Below are 12,592 nucleotides of genomic sequence, written 5' to 3' on the forward strand. Positions count from 1 at the left end.
GCTAGACACACGGCACAAAGGAAGAGATCTTGCCTTTGGTATGAATTTTTACGTAACATGTGAATTAAGATAAATGAAAAGTCAAGTCCTTCCTTAGAAAACTTGCACAAACGACTGCACATCCCTTATAGCTTTCCAAAAGCCGATTTTACATGCCTACTTAGAAGTCTTATCACCACTTCAAATTACACATATATCATCTTCCTCTCTCCATTAATTTTTTTCTACTTTATATCAAAGAGTAACAGTATTCTCTGGGCTTGTTTATCCATTCAAATTCATTATGGTGCTGTGTATTTCAAATACATTAGTACACATCACCTAATTCTTAAACAACCATCTCAAGAAGGTATTACTCCTGATAGAATGTAATGCAGAAATCAAAGATCATAGAGATTAATTTACTTTCAAGGCTGCAAAGCTAGTAGAATATGAAAAAAACTGGGTTTTTAAATCCAGGCCCCAACCTTATGTCCGATGCCCCTTTCCTCATTCTAATTATGGCTTTGGTTAACAAGAGACAATAATAAAGTTAATTTGTCTCTTGCTAAGATCACAATTATTTTAAAAGGTAACAATGACTATACATTTTGCACAACTTACACTATTGCAATATTCCACAAATAGAATATTGAGTGCTAAGAAATATCACCAGGAAACTGGGTTAGGAAAAAAATAGTGAAAATAATGACTCCTATATTTGTTTTTTGTTTTTTTTTTTTTTTTTTTTTTTTTGAGACGGAGTCTCGCTCTGTCCCCCAGGCTGGAGTGCAGTGGCCGGATCTCAGCTCACTGCAAGCTCCACCTCCCGGGTTCACGCCATTCTCCTGCCTCAGCCTACCGAGTAGCTGGGACTACAGGCGCCCGCCACTGCTCCCGGCTAATTTTTGTATTTTTTTAGTAGAGACGGGGTTTCACGTGTTAGCCAGGATGGTCTCGATCTCCTGACCTCGTGATCCACCCACCTCGGCCTCCCAAAGTGCTGGGATTACAGGCTTGAGCCACCGCGCCCGGCCATGACTCCTATATTTGTGATATCTTTAAGAATACATGTCTCAATAATCAAGCAGAAATAAACCAAGTGAGAATGCTACTCCAATATAAACAAAGTAGGCAAATGATTGGTGTTCAGTTTTGCCAATTTTATTGAACCAATAAAATTCCTACTAATAACAATGAAATAAATTTCTGCAAGTATAAATGTGATACAGTTTAACAAAACCCATTGTTCTGTACCTATAAATAGATTTTCAAAATGTCATAAAAAGTGCAGTTATGAATTGTTAACATGTTAATACACAGTTCCTTTATTTCAAATGTGTTTGTCTTGACTCACTAACAGTTCCTTCTGCATCTGTCCAAATAATATTACCCATCCCTCCAAAAAAAAAAAAAGAGGCATTAAAGCACTAGAATATTACACATAAACTGATCCATTTAGGTCAGCTTTAGTCAGAACTGTAAAATCAGCAACATAAGAAAAACAAAACCTAGTAATACATACAAAAGCTTTCATGGGTTCTAGAACCTTCTTAACTGCTGACTCATGTGGAGGGCATTAAGAGTTGAAAAGGCTTATATGGTTAACTACCTTAGACTATATCTACAGCAGGGTCTGGTTTGCCAGAACAAGTTTAAAGTGGCTGTTTATTAAGTTTGCTATCTTCAGAATTGAAACTATAAGACCGCCATTTGACCCTGAAACTTGTGTGAATCTTAAATTGCATCAATTATCTATTTGATAAAAGCTTATTCTAATTTAAAACCTTATAGAGTAAGAGACTGATATATATAGCAGTCTTAAAGATCACGTCATCTGCCTTACATTAGTCCAGTCACGTGCTTCGTAAAAAAAAAAAAAAAAATTACAGTAACAAAGCACAGGACTACAAAGGCAAAACATCACAGCTTCTGATTACACTGAATAAAAAGTACCAAGAAACGCAAAAGATAATTCTGTATTAATACTGATGAATTAAAGAACTATAATAGACGTTTCACAGCATGCTACATATATCGCTCACAACTTAAGGATAAATGTCTAACGTTGAAAGTCAAGAAGTTGGCAATCTGATTTCATGTGCAATTCAGCTACAAAGTCTTAATATATACATTCATTATGTAGCTGTCCTGCAAAACCAGGATTTTTTAAAGAGAGTTTTCAAGTTCAACTTCTATTTCATAAGTTAAAAGATGCATCCAGTTCTTCCATGACCAGGAAAGTTATTTTCAGGCTTAAAGGAGCTAATCCAAGTAGCAAGGCCATGTTCCAAGTGGACCTGACAGGGTTCTTTATTACCTTGCTCAGACTGTGTATGTGTATGTGCCTATACTAGTAGCACTGAGAAGATGCCAAACTGGCTGTGATTTGCTTTCTGTGTCTCTTATTTTGGATTGAAAAGAGTAAATGTGAAGAGAAAGAGGAAGGGGAAACTGTATTTTCTCTCCAGAGAAGACTAAATAATGCAAAGGAAATATCTGCACTAGATATAGAGTTTGGATCACTTTCCTTGGTGAACAAGGGTACCATTTAACTCTTTTACCTTAGAGAACCAGTGAAATTCAGAAAGCGGAAGTCTCTCAACATTACAAAGGAAGCTTCTTGGCCACCCAACTAATACATTTCCTTTTTTCTACCTTTTAATCCTTCCTTATCAGACTTGGGGAGCCGGTTGAAAATGTGTAAAGATATGAATTTAAGAAAGAGATGTACAATAAGTTTTATTCTGTAAGTTTCATAATGTATGCCCTTAACTAATCAGGATTTGTGAACAATATTTTAACACTATAGACCAGAGAGATTCTCTCTGATACTCTTTCGGTAGAAATTATACATTCATTTTTTTAAGAGGTTAACTTGAGGGGTGCAAGAAAATAGACTGTTCTAGCAAAATTTACATAACAAAAATTCTATTCATCATATTTAGACTTACTAATGTTTGATGTTGTCCTATGAACTGTAAAATTGGGTATTTGTTCTAAAGGCTATTTTGTGGTATGCCCTGCACTATTTCAAAGATTTCCACAAGCATTCAAAAGAATCAGATATTCATTCTCTGTTCCCCCCATATATATATATATATAATATATATATATAAATATATTTTTTCATTCTGTACTTCATGGTGGTACAGTCATAATTAGTTTAAAGCTAAAATGAACACTTCATGGCATATAATTTAATACAAACCGCCTCAGTCTCCATTATTAAGTCTCATTTCTTAACTAGGACATCAATTCATTCCTGAGCCCTGAAAGGCATTTATTGGAATCTACTATCAGGTTGAGTTGTTCATAAATGAGATGGAAAACATCCAAATACCACAAGAAATAATAATAATCTATACTTGCAAATGGGATGGTTCATCAGGTCAGACAACCGTGTGCAGTGTCCCATGTTAGAAACCTGACATAATTTTACATTTATGAACAACCTCAAGTGCACCTAGCTGGAGAAGAAGAACTATTACATCTTCCTCTTTGCATTTCCTCTTCCTTCTGGATATACCCTAAGTGCAGCTAGGAGAATAAAGACTACAAAGTCAATGCATTTTCTTTTCATCCCATAGAACATTTTTTTCCTCCCATAAGAATAGGATAGCAACAGAGCTGTTAGAGGCTTAGTCTAACCCAGGAAAGCCTGGTTAAACCCTTATGTACCCAATTTTGTATTATTTTATTATATTATAAATCAAATGGGCTTCTGTGATCCCATGGGACCATCTAAATACCCTTTGCCGTATGTCCTTCCATTAGAAATGTGTTTCAAGGCCCAAACACCACCAATAAAACAAATGTCTGGAACACCACCCTATTTGCATGCCAGAAATTTCCCATTCCACTGAAGGGTTACAAGTCATTCTGGATTGCTGGAGAATTTTAACTTTACATTCAAATAGCTTGGACTAACAACAGTATTCATAACCTAATGCAAATCCAAGTTAGGATGGCAATTCAATCACTTTAAAATCCTGCTATATGCTAAATTCTGAACGATAGAAATAGTTCAATTTCTGTATCATGTATAAATATAAAGATTCCTACTTTGATAGAAGGCAAATATCTTTTATGATTTATTTAAAATATGGAAGTTGTATTACTGAACAACAGTGAGTGAATCCATGAAAAGGTTGGATACTCTGAATTTATAGGCTCTTTGGGGATGAGGTAGAGGAGAGCAAGATATTTCGGCAGCTGGGAAAAGGGTAGAACAGAATAGGGTGACAAAATTTACACTGATACTGCATAACATCTGGTAGAGTGTCTAGGGCAAAGGTTAGCCAAAGTATAGCTAGATGGTTGAGGGATTTAGAAGGAGTTGGGATGAATCCATAGTCTCAATGAATGCAGAAAAAGTAACTCAGGAAAGTAAATGCTGGTGACTTATCAGCAGGTGGCTGGTGATGTTTGGTTTGGATTGTGAAAGCTGCTTAGACCAGGATGGGCTGAGGGAAGGGGAGGGGAGTAAGCATGTAGAGGTTGAGGCACTTGGAGGAAGAAGAAGCAGGCAGGAAAGGGTGAACTGAATGCAGATAGGAGCTCCCACATGGGAAATATTTTCTCTAGATTAGGTGTACGATGCTGAGGGCAGCCACGCTCTCAGCACTATGTTCCTTGTATTCTTTGAAAACTTTTCCTTCCTCATAGGGCTCTGCCTTGACATATACCTCTACCTCTATTATCCATTTCACCCCAGCTATTTTTAAGTTCTAGGTCTCACCTGGGCAGATTCTAGGTCTGTTAACCAAGCCAAATTAGCATTGAAATAAGCTCCACATACAGTGGGCATATAAGTTCTGTTGACTGAGATAAATACATTCATGTTACAGTACTGTTTTGAAGAAAGACTATTTAATTTGATTCTCAGTCTCCAGAGGGATATAATAGGGAAACACAGTTTATGTTGACAGCTACCTAGAATAGATTCTGATTACACATATTAGGTAACTTAAAATTCAATCTGAGCAGAGGAGCCACAACTTTCAGTTTGCTGTGGAATTGTACTACTAAGCAAATGTGACATACTATTTACATAACATTATTGTTATATACTGTTTACTCCATGTAAGACTATCTCTTTGCATAAAAGCAGTCCTATTAAAGAGAAGAATTTAAGGTCTTGTTTTCCAGAGAAATGATTTAGAATTGTCTTTAAAATACAACCTAAAACACCTTATTTTGCTAACACAGTGCAAATCATTTTTATAACATGCGCTGTAATTTATTTTTTCCATAAGGAATTGTCCTTAGAGTTCAAAAGAATCTTACCATCAAATAGGCATGTACCCTCCCTCCACTAAAAATGGTGAACTATTTTAAGTACAGATCTTTGTTTGTTGATCGTTTTATTTTGCTGTGGCACAGAAAACTAAGATTTTGGATTTTAAAATAACTTTATAAGGAGGAAAAGGAAAAAGTCGCTCTGGAATAATAATTAGCATTTAGGAGCATTTAAAATCTTTAGGAGACATTATAATAATTAAATAGGAGACGTGGTTCAAATTTTATAGGATTCCTACATAAAACTTATATTGAGTTTTCTGTTGTAAAAACAGCCCTGTGTTTCTCTGCCATTATTTGGGCTTACAACCATAATTATAGGCCAAGGCTATGCCCCAGATTCCATGTTAGCCATCTTTTATTTTAAAAATACCCCAAATGGGACAAATTCATACTGGGACTGAGACAATGTACTTAGTTCAAAAAGGTGAAGGAGGTAATAAGCTGTCTCAAAAGCCTCTTTTCCCCTAATGGTCATGCATCCACCTGAGGAAGCCTCATCTGAAGAAGCCAGTGAGGCACCAGCCTGGCTACTCCCATAGTCAGGTGGATTAAAGAACAGATTATTTTCAGATGGGGGAGTATCTCAATATTTCTTGAGGTGATCTGAGAAATTACAAATTACCATTGAAGCTGGAAATCTTGAAATTCCAAAGTAAATAGACATTATTCAAGCATACACATCAGTGGACTATTAAGACTAATTTTAACATAATAAGCAAAGAATTAAAGAATTCACATTCACATGTGCTTTTCTCACGTACACTTGCACATTTAAGTTTGGCACAATGTGAGTGCAAGGTGTAGATCAGCATATTGCATAATCACATCATTATACCAATTGAACCAGACATCTCTTTTAAAAATATTACATTTTAATATAAAAAGCTATACTATAAATTACTAAATAGTAAATTCAATACTCTGAAAAAATACCACCCTGGAAAACCGCATCGGAATTTCAAGTTTGCATTGGATAAAGAGAATTAACAGCAAACTCGTTGTAAAATGGTATTCACAACCTGAAATGCTGTGCATGCTGCGTATTAGTAGGTGCTTTAGCACCTGCAGATGTCAATTTTTCTAGGCTGGTTCACTGAGGTTCATAAATGTTTTGTTTTTGTTTATAGTTCCAAGTCAACTTATTTTCCTGACTATTGATGAAATAGATCAATGCTGAGCTAAAAAGAAACTTTGCAAGGAAAAGAGATCTATTAAAGGCACTAATATTTCCATAGCCTAGACTCCAACTACTTACATTTCCAGGGAAAAAAATAAACAAAAACTAAGTGGCCATTTTAGTTACTTAAACCTTGTTTCCCCTTTTGGTCTAAAGCTCATATGGTGTTCTGTGAGAATTTCTCCTCCTTTCAATACATACAAATCATTTTTTATCCTGTTATACAGTTCACCTGCACAAAAATATAGGGCTATTAATTGAAAGCATCTGGTAAAAAAACAAATTCAAGAATAAAAGACATCCTCAACTTGAAAGTTGTAAAGTTAGGGAAGTCAAATGGACATTTATGTTGCCATTTGTGTTTTGCCATTCTCCTAAATATTTTCTTTGTATTACATATCTACATAATGTAATATTGAATAAAACATATGGCATATGCAATAAAACAGAAGAGAGATGGCACAAGTTCTCTGAATAATCTCTTTAAACCACCCTGTCTTCAAAAATATTAGTAATTTTTTCCTCACATGGAAGATTTCAAACAGGATCCTGGAATCCAAAAATGCAGAACTACTTTATGTTAATAAGTGTACAGTCATATTTGTTTTCCTATCTGGAACAAAATCTAAAAGAAAGCAACCCAATATATTGTACCAGAAGAGGATGATAAATGGAAGAGGAAAATGATTTAATGAAACACTAGTTCACGATTCTTTCACAAAAGAAAAGTTAAATCTTATATCACAAAGTCTAAAATGAAATCTTTGCTGGAACTAACAGAAAATTGTATCTATATTATTTACTGTGAAAAATGGATATGTTTTCAAAAATTAGCATGTATGTGTACAATTCAAGTCACCCTTAACTAACCAAAAAGTGTTTAAAAAGCAGTGCAGTTGTGTCCTACTGGATAGTTGTAAGCATCTCTTTAGGCACTTCACTGGTTCGTTGACATAATACAAATTAAAGCTATAAACACATAATGTTGTGCTCTCTGAAGATAGTCTAATCAAGCAAGCAACGTAAACCAATGCAAAAATGTGACTTTTTGGCCGCTTATTCCTCCCCTATGACTTGATAACTTTTTTAAACCAGTTGTCCAAGGAGATTTTTCTGGGGAAGGGAATGCTTTGGCATTATGAAAGGAACATTGTTCAATCCCAGTAAGGTAAAACTGAAAAAAGCCTGTGCAATAAAGAAATTTGAAAAAAATTTCTTTATGGCTCTGTTGAAAAGGACACTTTTGCAGTGATATGACGGGGAAACGTTCAGTTGAGTATTTTTTGAACATATTGCACTCTGTTTTTGTTGTTCAATCACATTAATGCATAGAAACACAATTTTTACCTTTGAATAATAAACTGTCTAACCTATTATAAGAACAAAAGTCATGGAAAATAATTGCTAAAAGCCTAACAGGAAAAAAATAGGCATATTAACCTTCCTTTGCTTAACGAAATATAGAAAAAGACTATGAGAAAGGAAAAATGTGCAAAGAAAATTTTTGGTCAGTCATGTGTGGGTATAGGTTTATATGTGCCAACTAAATGAACTGTAAGCAGCACTGTGAGCACTGATTATTTAAGGTGACTGAGGATTACTGTCAGTGATAGGATTGTGTATAATTCCACTTATAATATATACATATGATATGGAAAACTGAAACTTCTGTTTTAGAAGAGAAAGAAAATAGCTGAATTTGGCATTTCAGTAGCATGCTATAGAATTCATCATGATTAATTTCACATTAAATTATGGGCAATGGCTGTATCACATTTCATGTTATCGCCAATAGCAGTAAAACAACAACAAATGAACAAACAAACAAAAAAAACAGTGCCTGACAAATAATCTCCTGGGGACACAAATACGTGTCCAGTGAGCAGCTTGGTTCAACAGCGCATGCTTTTCCTCCACCAGATTTAGGACACAACATTAAAATTTTAGAATGGCCAGAGAGGTCACTCTTTGCTGAATTCCAACATCTGAAAAACAATTGCTTGAGCAGATTGTAAGCACTTGTCCTTATTCTTAAAAAAAAGGGCGGGGTTGGGAGGGAGAAAAAATACACATACACACAACTCAAAAGCACTGAAGTTAAGCATTAATAAGCCAGATTCATGATTTATGATCAGTATCCAAAACTCCAACTATAAACAATGCAAAGTAGTGCTCCTCAGTATTATTTTTGCAATTGTTAGTAATGTTAAGCATCAAGGAAAATAAAACACATCATTGCACATTACAGCCGCAAAAAACAAAAACAAAAAACAAACGGCTAAACTTTGACATTAGAGAACTGAATAATTTTTGATGTTATATCACAAATAGCTTCTGATATTTATCTTATGTGAAAGGTCTTTACACATGTATGACATTTTCCTTGGGTGATACTTCAGGTCAAATGCCGAGTTATGGCACGAAGAGCATAGAGAAGTTCAGCTTGCATTCGTGCTTCCATTAAAAGTAGATTGACATGAACCTAGAAGTGAAAATGTCATCAGTTTAGTAACCATTATAAACACCTAAAATATCTTATTAGACATTCACAAAGGTTTTTTAATGTCTATATGAGCAATATACACACACACACCTAGGCATATTTATCCATGTTCATGATGCAACACTCAAACCTGTGTCTATAAAAAATGGCTCTGCGAGCAGTAAAAATAACCCATAAAATCTAAAAAATTCTGATAGCTTTATTAAAGTTGTTATTCTTGTAAAGTCAATCTTTTGGGTTATAAAATAAAACTAATTTTTATAAATTATAATTTTCCTACAAATTATATTTATTTCTAGTTATAAAATTTTACATGGCTAAAAATAAGCCTTCATTTTTTTTTTGACAGTTTATGCTTATCCTGTGAAAAGCTTTAACATTTATTAGGTTTTCTAATTTAATGTTTCCTATATATTTCTTTCAAATAAATATTTTTATGTAACAGTATATTTGGCACAAAAGTCCTGAATTATATTGTCAAAACACTAAATTACCAAGTTTGGGAAAAATCTATCGTCTTTTTTTTTGAGAGATGGAGTCTTGCTCTGTTGCCCAGGCTGGAGTGCAGTGGAGTGATCTCAGCTCACTGCAACCTCCGCCTCCTGGGTTCAAGCGATTCTCCTGCCTCAGATTCCCAAGTAGCTGAGACTACAGGCATGTGCAACCATGCCCAGCTAAATTTTTGTATTTTTTAGTAGAAAAGGGGTTTCACTATATGTTGGCCTGGCTGGTCTCGAACTCCTGACCTCAAGTGATCCGCCTGCCTCGGCCTCCCAAAGTGCTGGGATTACAGGTGTGAGCCACCGTGCTCAGCAGAAACCATTGTCTTAATAGGTTAATTCTAGTGGTTAAAAAAATCTCGAAATGGATGTGCCTTCTGGGCCAAAACACAATTACACCTAACACAACATTTCAGTACGTCTGATTTTTATTAACAGTTAGGACTGCAGACAGTTTTCCAAATGTACTTTGAAGATATCAATGCTTAGATCTCGTATTTCAAAGGCCCATGATAAACTTTTATTTTATACACTATGTTGAACACAGCATATAACCATAATTGGGTTACTATTCAATAAATCTGAATTAAAAAAATATTTTAAAAACCCAGATAGTGGCTGGGTGCAGTGGCTCCTGCCTATAATCCCAGCACTTTGGGAGGCCAAGGTGGGTGGATCACCTGAGGTCAGGACTTTGAGACCAGTCTGGCTAACATGGTGAAACCCCGTCTCTACCAAAAATACAAAAATTAGCCAGGTGTGGTGGCGGGCACCTGTAATCTCAGCTACTTGGGAGGGTGAGGCAGAAGAATTACTTGAACCTGGGAGGTGGAGGTTGCAGTGAGCCGATATTGTACCACTGCTCTCCAGCCTGGGCAAGAGTGAGGCTCATCTCAAAAAAACAAACAAAAAAACCCCAGATAGCTAGATGATGCCACTTCCATGTCAATGGCAATAATTTATTAATACTTTCACGTGTTATTTTTTCATAACTATTACTTCTTATACTGAAGAACTGTCCTTGGTATAATGCTTGACATTGAAACGCTTACCTTTTCTGAGTGTTTGAACTGCCGCCAGTAACTATCATACATGCGTTTTGTAGTCCTCTCAGGATAGCAGGTCACTGTTTTAATGTAAACCTTCAGGCTTCTTTCAAGTAATTGATTAACTTCTCCATAATCATAGTCATCATACCTATGAGCAACACAACAATAGCTTTATAATGACAAAATCCAAATATTTAATTTCCAAAGCTATACTAAGGACATTTATTGTCTAGTAATTAAATACTAAAAGCTCGTTAATTAATTGAATCAATAAATGTTTACTGAGTACCCATTATGTGCCATGGGTACTCAGTAGTAGTGATATACTAGTGAACAAAATAGACAAAAATCCTTGGTCTCATGGAGCTTAAATTTTGTTGAAGTAAAAAGGAAAAAAAATTAAAAAGATAAACTTAGTCAGATGATAACTGCCATGGAGAGGAAATGGAGCTTGGTCTGGGAGGAGAGGAGTTATTATTTTAAATAGGGTGGGCAGGAAGGCTTCTCTGAAAGGTTGATATTTGAACAATACCAGATGGTGGTAAAGAAGCAAGTGTAAAGGACTTGAGGTAGGAGTCAAGTGTTTCAGGGAAGAGGAAGTAATCACGGAGTCCCATGCTGCCAAATAGTCAAATAAGATAACTGGGAACCGACCACTGGAAGTAGCTATATGGACGTCACTAGCAACCTCAGTAAGAACAGTTTTGTCGGTTGATAGGGACAAAAGCCTGATACTGTGAATAGGTTCAAGAGAGAATTGGAGATAAGAAAATAGTGACAGTAAATATACACAATTTTGTCAGAGATTTGCTTTGCACGAAAGCAGAAAAATGAGGCAGTAGCCAGAGGGAAATGAAAGGTGAAACTGAAATTTTCTTTAAAGATGGGAGAAATTAAGTGTGTTTCTATGCTGACGGGAAAGGTCCAATAAAGAGAGTAAAGCTGATTATGCTGGAGAGAGAAGGGAGTATTGCTAGAATTGAGATCTTTAGAAAATGAGAAATGGGATTTTGTGCATAAGTGGATAGGAACATAGACAGTAATGACAGCAGAGTAAATGGGCACAGATGCAGATAGGTAGGTAAATGTGGTATTGGGAGCTTGTGGAATTTCTCTGTTATATTTTCATTTAATTTTTAACCCATATAATGCTTAGTTTAATAAAAAGAGTATCTCGATGCATTTATGTAAGCTTTATTTTGTAGCATCCAACAGATAAATATACTTACTACATTTGTTGCCTTGTATCCAATACATATTTATGGCATTTAAATTGAGTTCTATTAGTGTTTATTTTTCTTAGGTAGGTAGATATGATATATAAGTGTTTTAAAATGTGTTGATTCTTTGATAACATTGTCTAGCATGGTAAATGGACAAATAGCTCAGTTATTACATACAACCATAATCTATTACATGGAATATCATGTTATTAGTTGATTTATCAGTAAATTTTGGGGTTCTTTAGCTAAAATTATGGAAAATACTTTGCTTAACAGATTAAATTCTAATTATCATAAAGTCTTTCTGATATATATCAGATATATAGTCAAGTTGAATAATTTGTAACTGGAAATTTTTTCTGTCTGCTAATCTATTTCCATGAAAGCCTCAAACCGCAAGTCAAAAAGGCACATTCTTCAAAAAGTGCTTTCTTGATTAGACTATTCAATCTCATTTACTTACTGTCCTCTCAATGCCAATTTTCTAAATTTAAAGGTCATTAATTTATATGGGCCGATATATTTAATTTCAGTGTTATGTGACGTTATGTAAGCTTACGAAGGCACAATCTACTATAGTTTTGTTTATACCGTAATTGCCATTCCTTAAAAAATAAGTTTTAAAAAGACCAAATTAACTAAACAAACCAGAATTTATTATAGTGATCTAAAGGGACATGACAACTGTTTTTTTAAAACTCACCTATTCTTCCAGGAAGGATTCTCAGATTTGGTCTAATTCTATCCTATCCCCAATGATTACTGATGCTTTTTTCCCTCCTTAGTAAATTTTTACCACTGTATTTATATGTGCATCAATGTTAAGATTCATGACACTTAAAGAAAAATGCTTCTCC

General features: G+C 34.9%; 1 protein-coding gene across 2 annotated transcripts in view; it reads right to left on the reverse strand.

Moving 5' to 3' along the window:
• Positions 1-1,121: 1,121 nt before the first annotated feature.
• The window catches only part of SESN3 (sestrin 3), a 65,862-nt gene continuing 54,391 nt past the window's right edge, over positions 1,122-12,592 (reverse strand). Inside the window, exons 11-12 of one of the 2 annotated variants that reach the window (XM_015115454.3) lie at positions 10,516-10,660; positions 1,122-8,942 (exon numbers count right to left, since the gene is read on the reverse strand). In XM_015115454.3, the coding sequence (XP_014970940.1) occupies positions 8,856-8,942; positions 10,516-10,660 (232 nt within the window). In that variant the 3' untranslated portion in view covers positions 1,122-8,855. 2 annotated transcript variants of the gene reach the window in all.

Source organism: Macaca mulatta, chromosome 14, assembly GCF_049350105.2.
Source record: "Macaca mulatta isolate MMU2019108-1 chromosome 14, T2T-MMU8v2.0, whole genome shotgun sequence".
Taxonomy (NCBI): Eukaryota; Metazoa; Chordata; class Mammalia; order Primates; family Cercopithecidae; genus Macaca; species Macaca mulatta.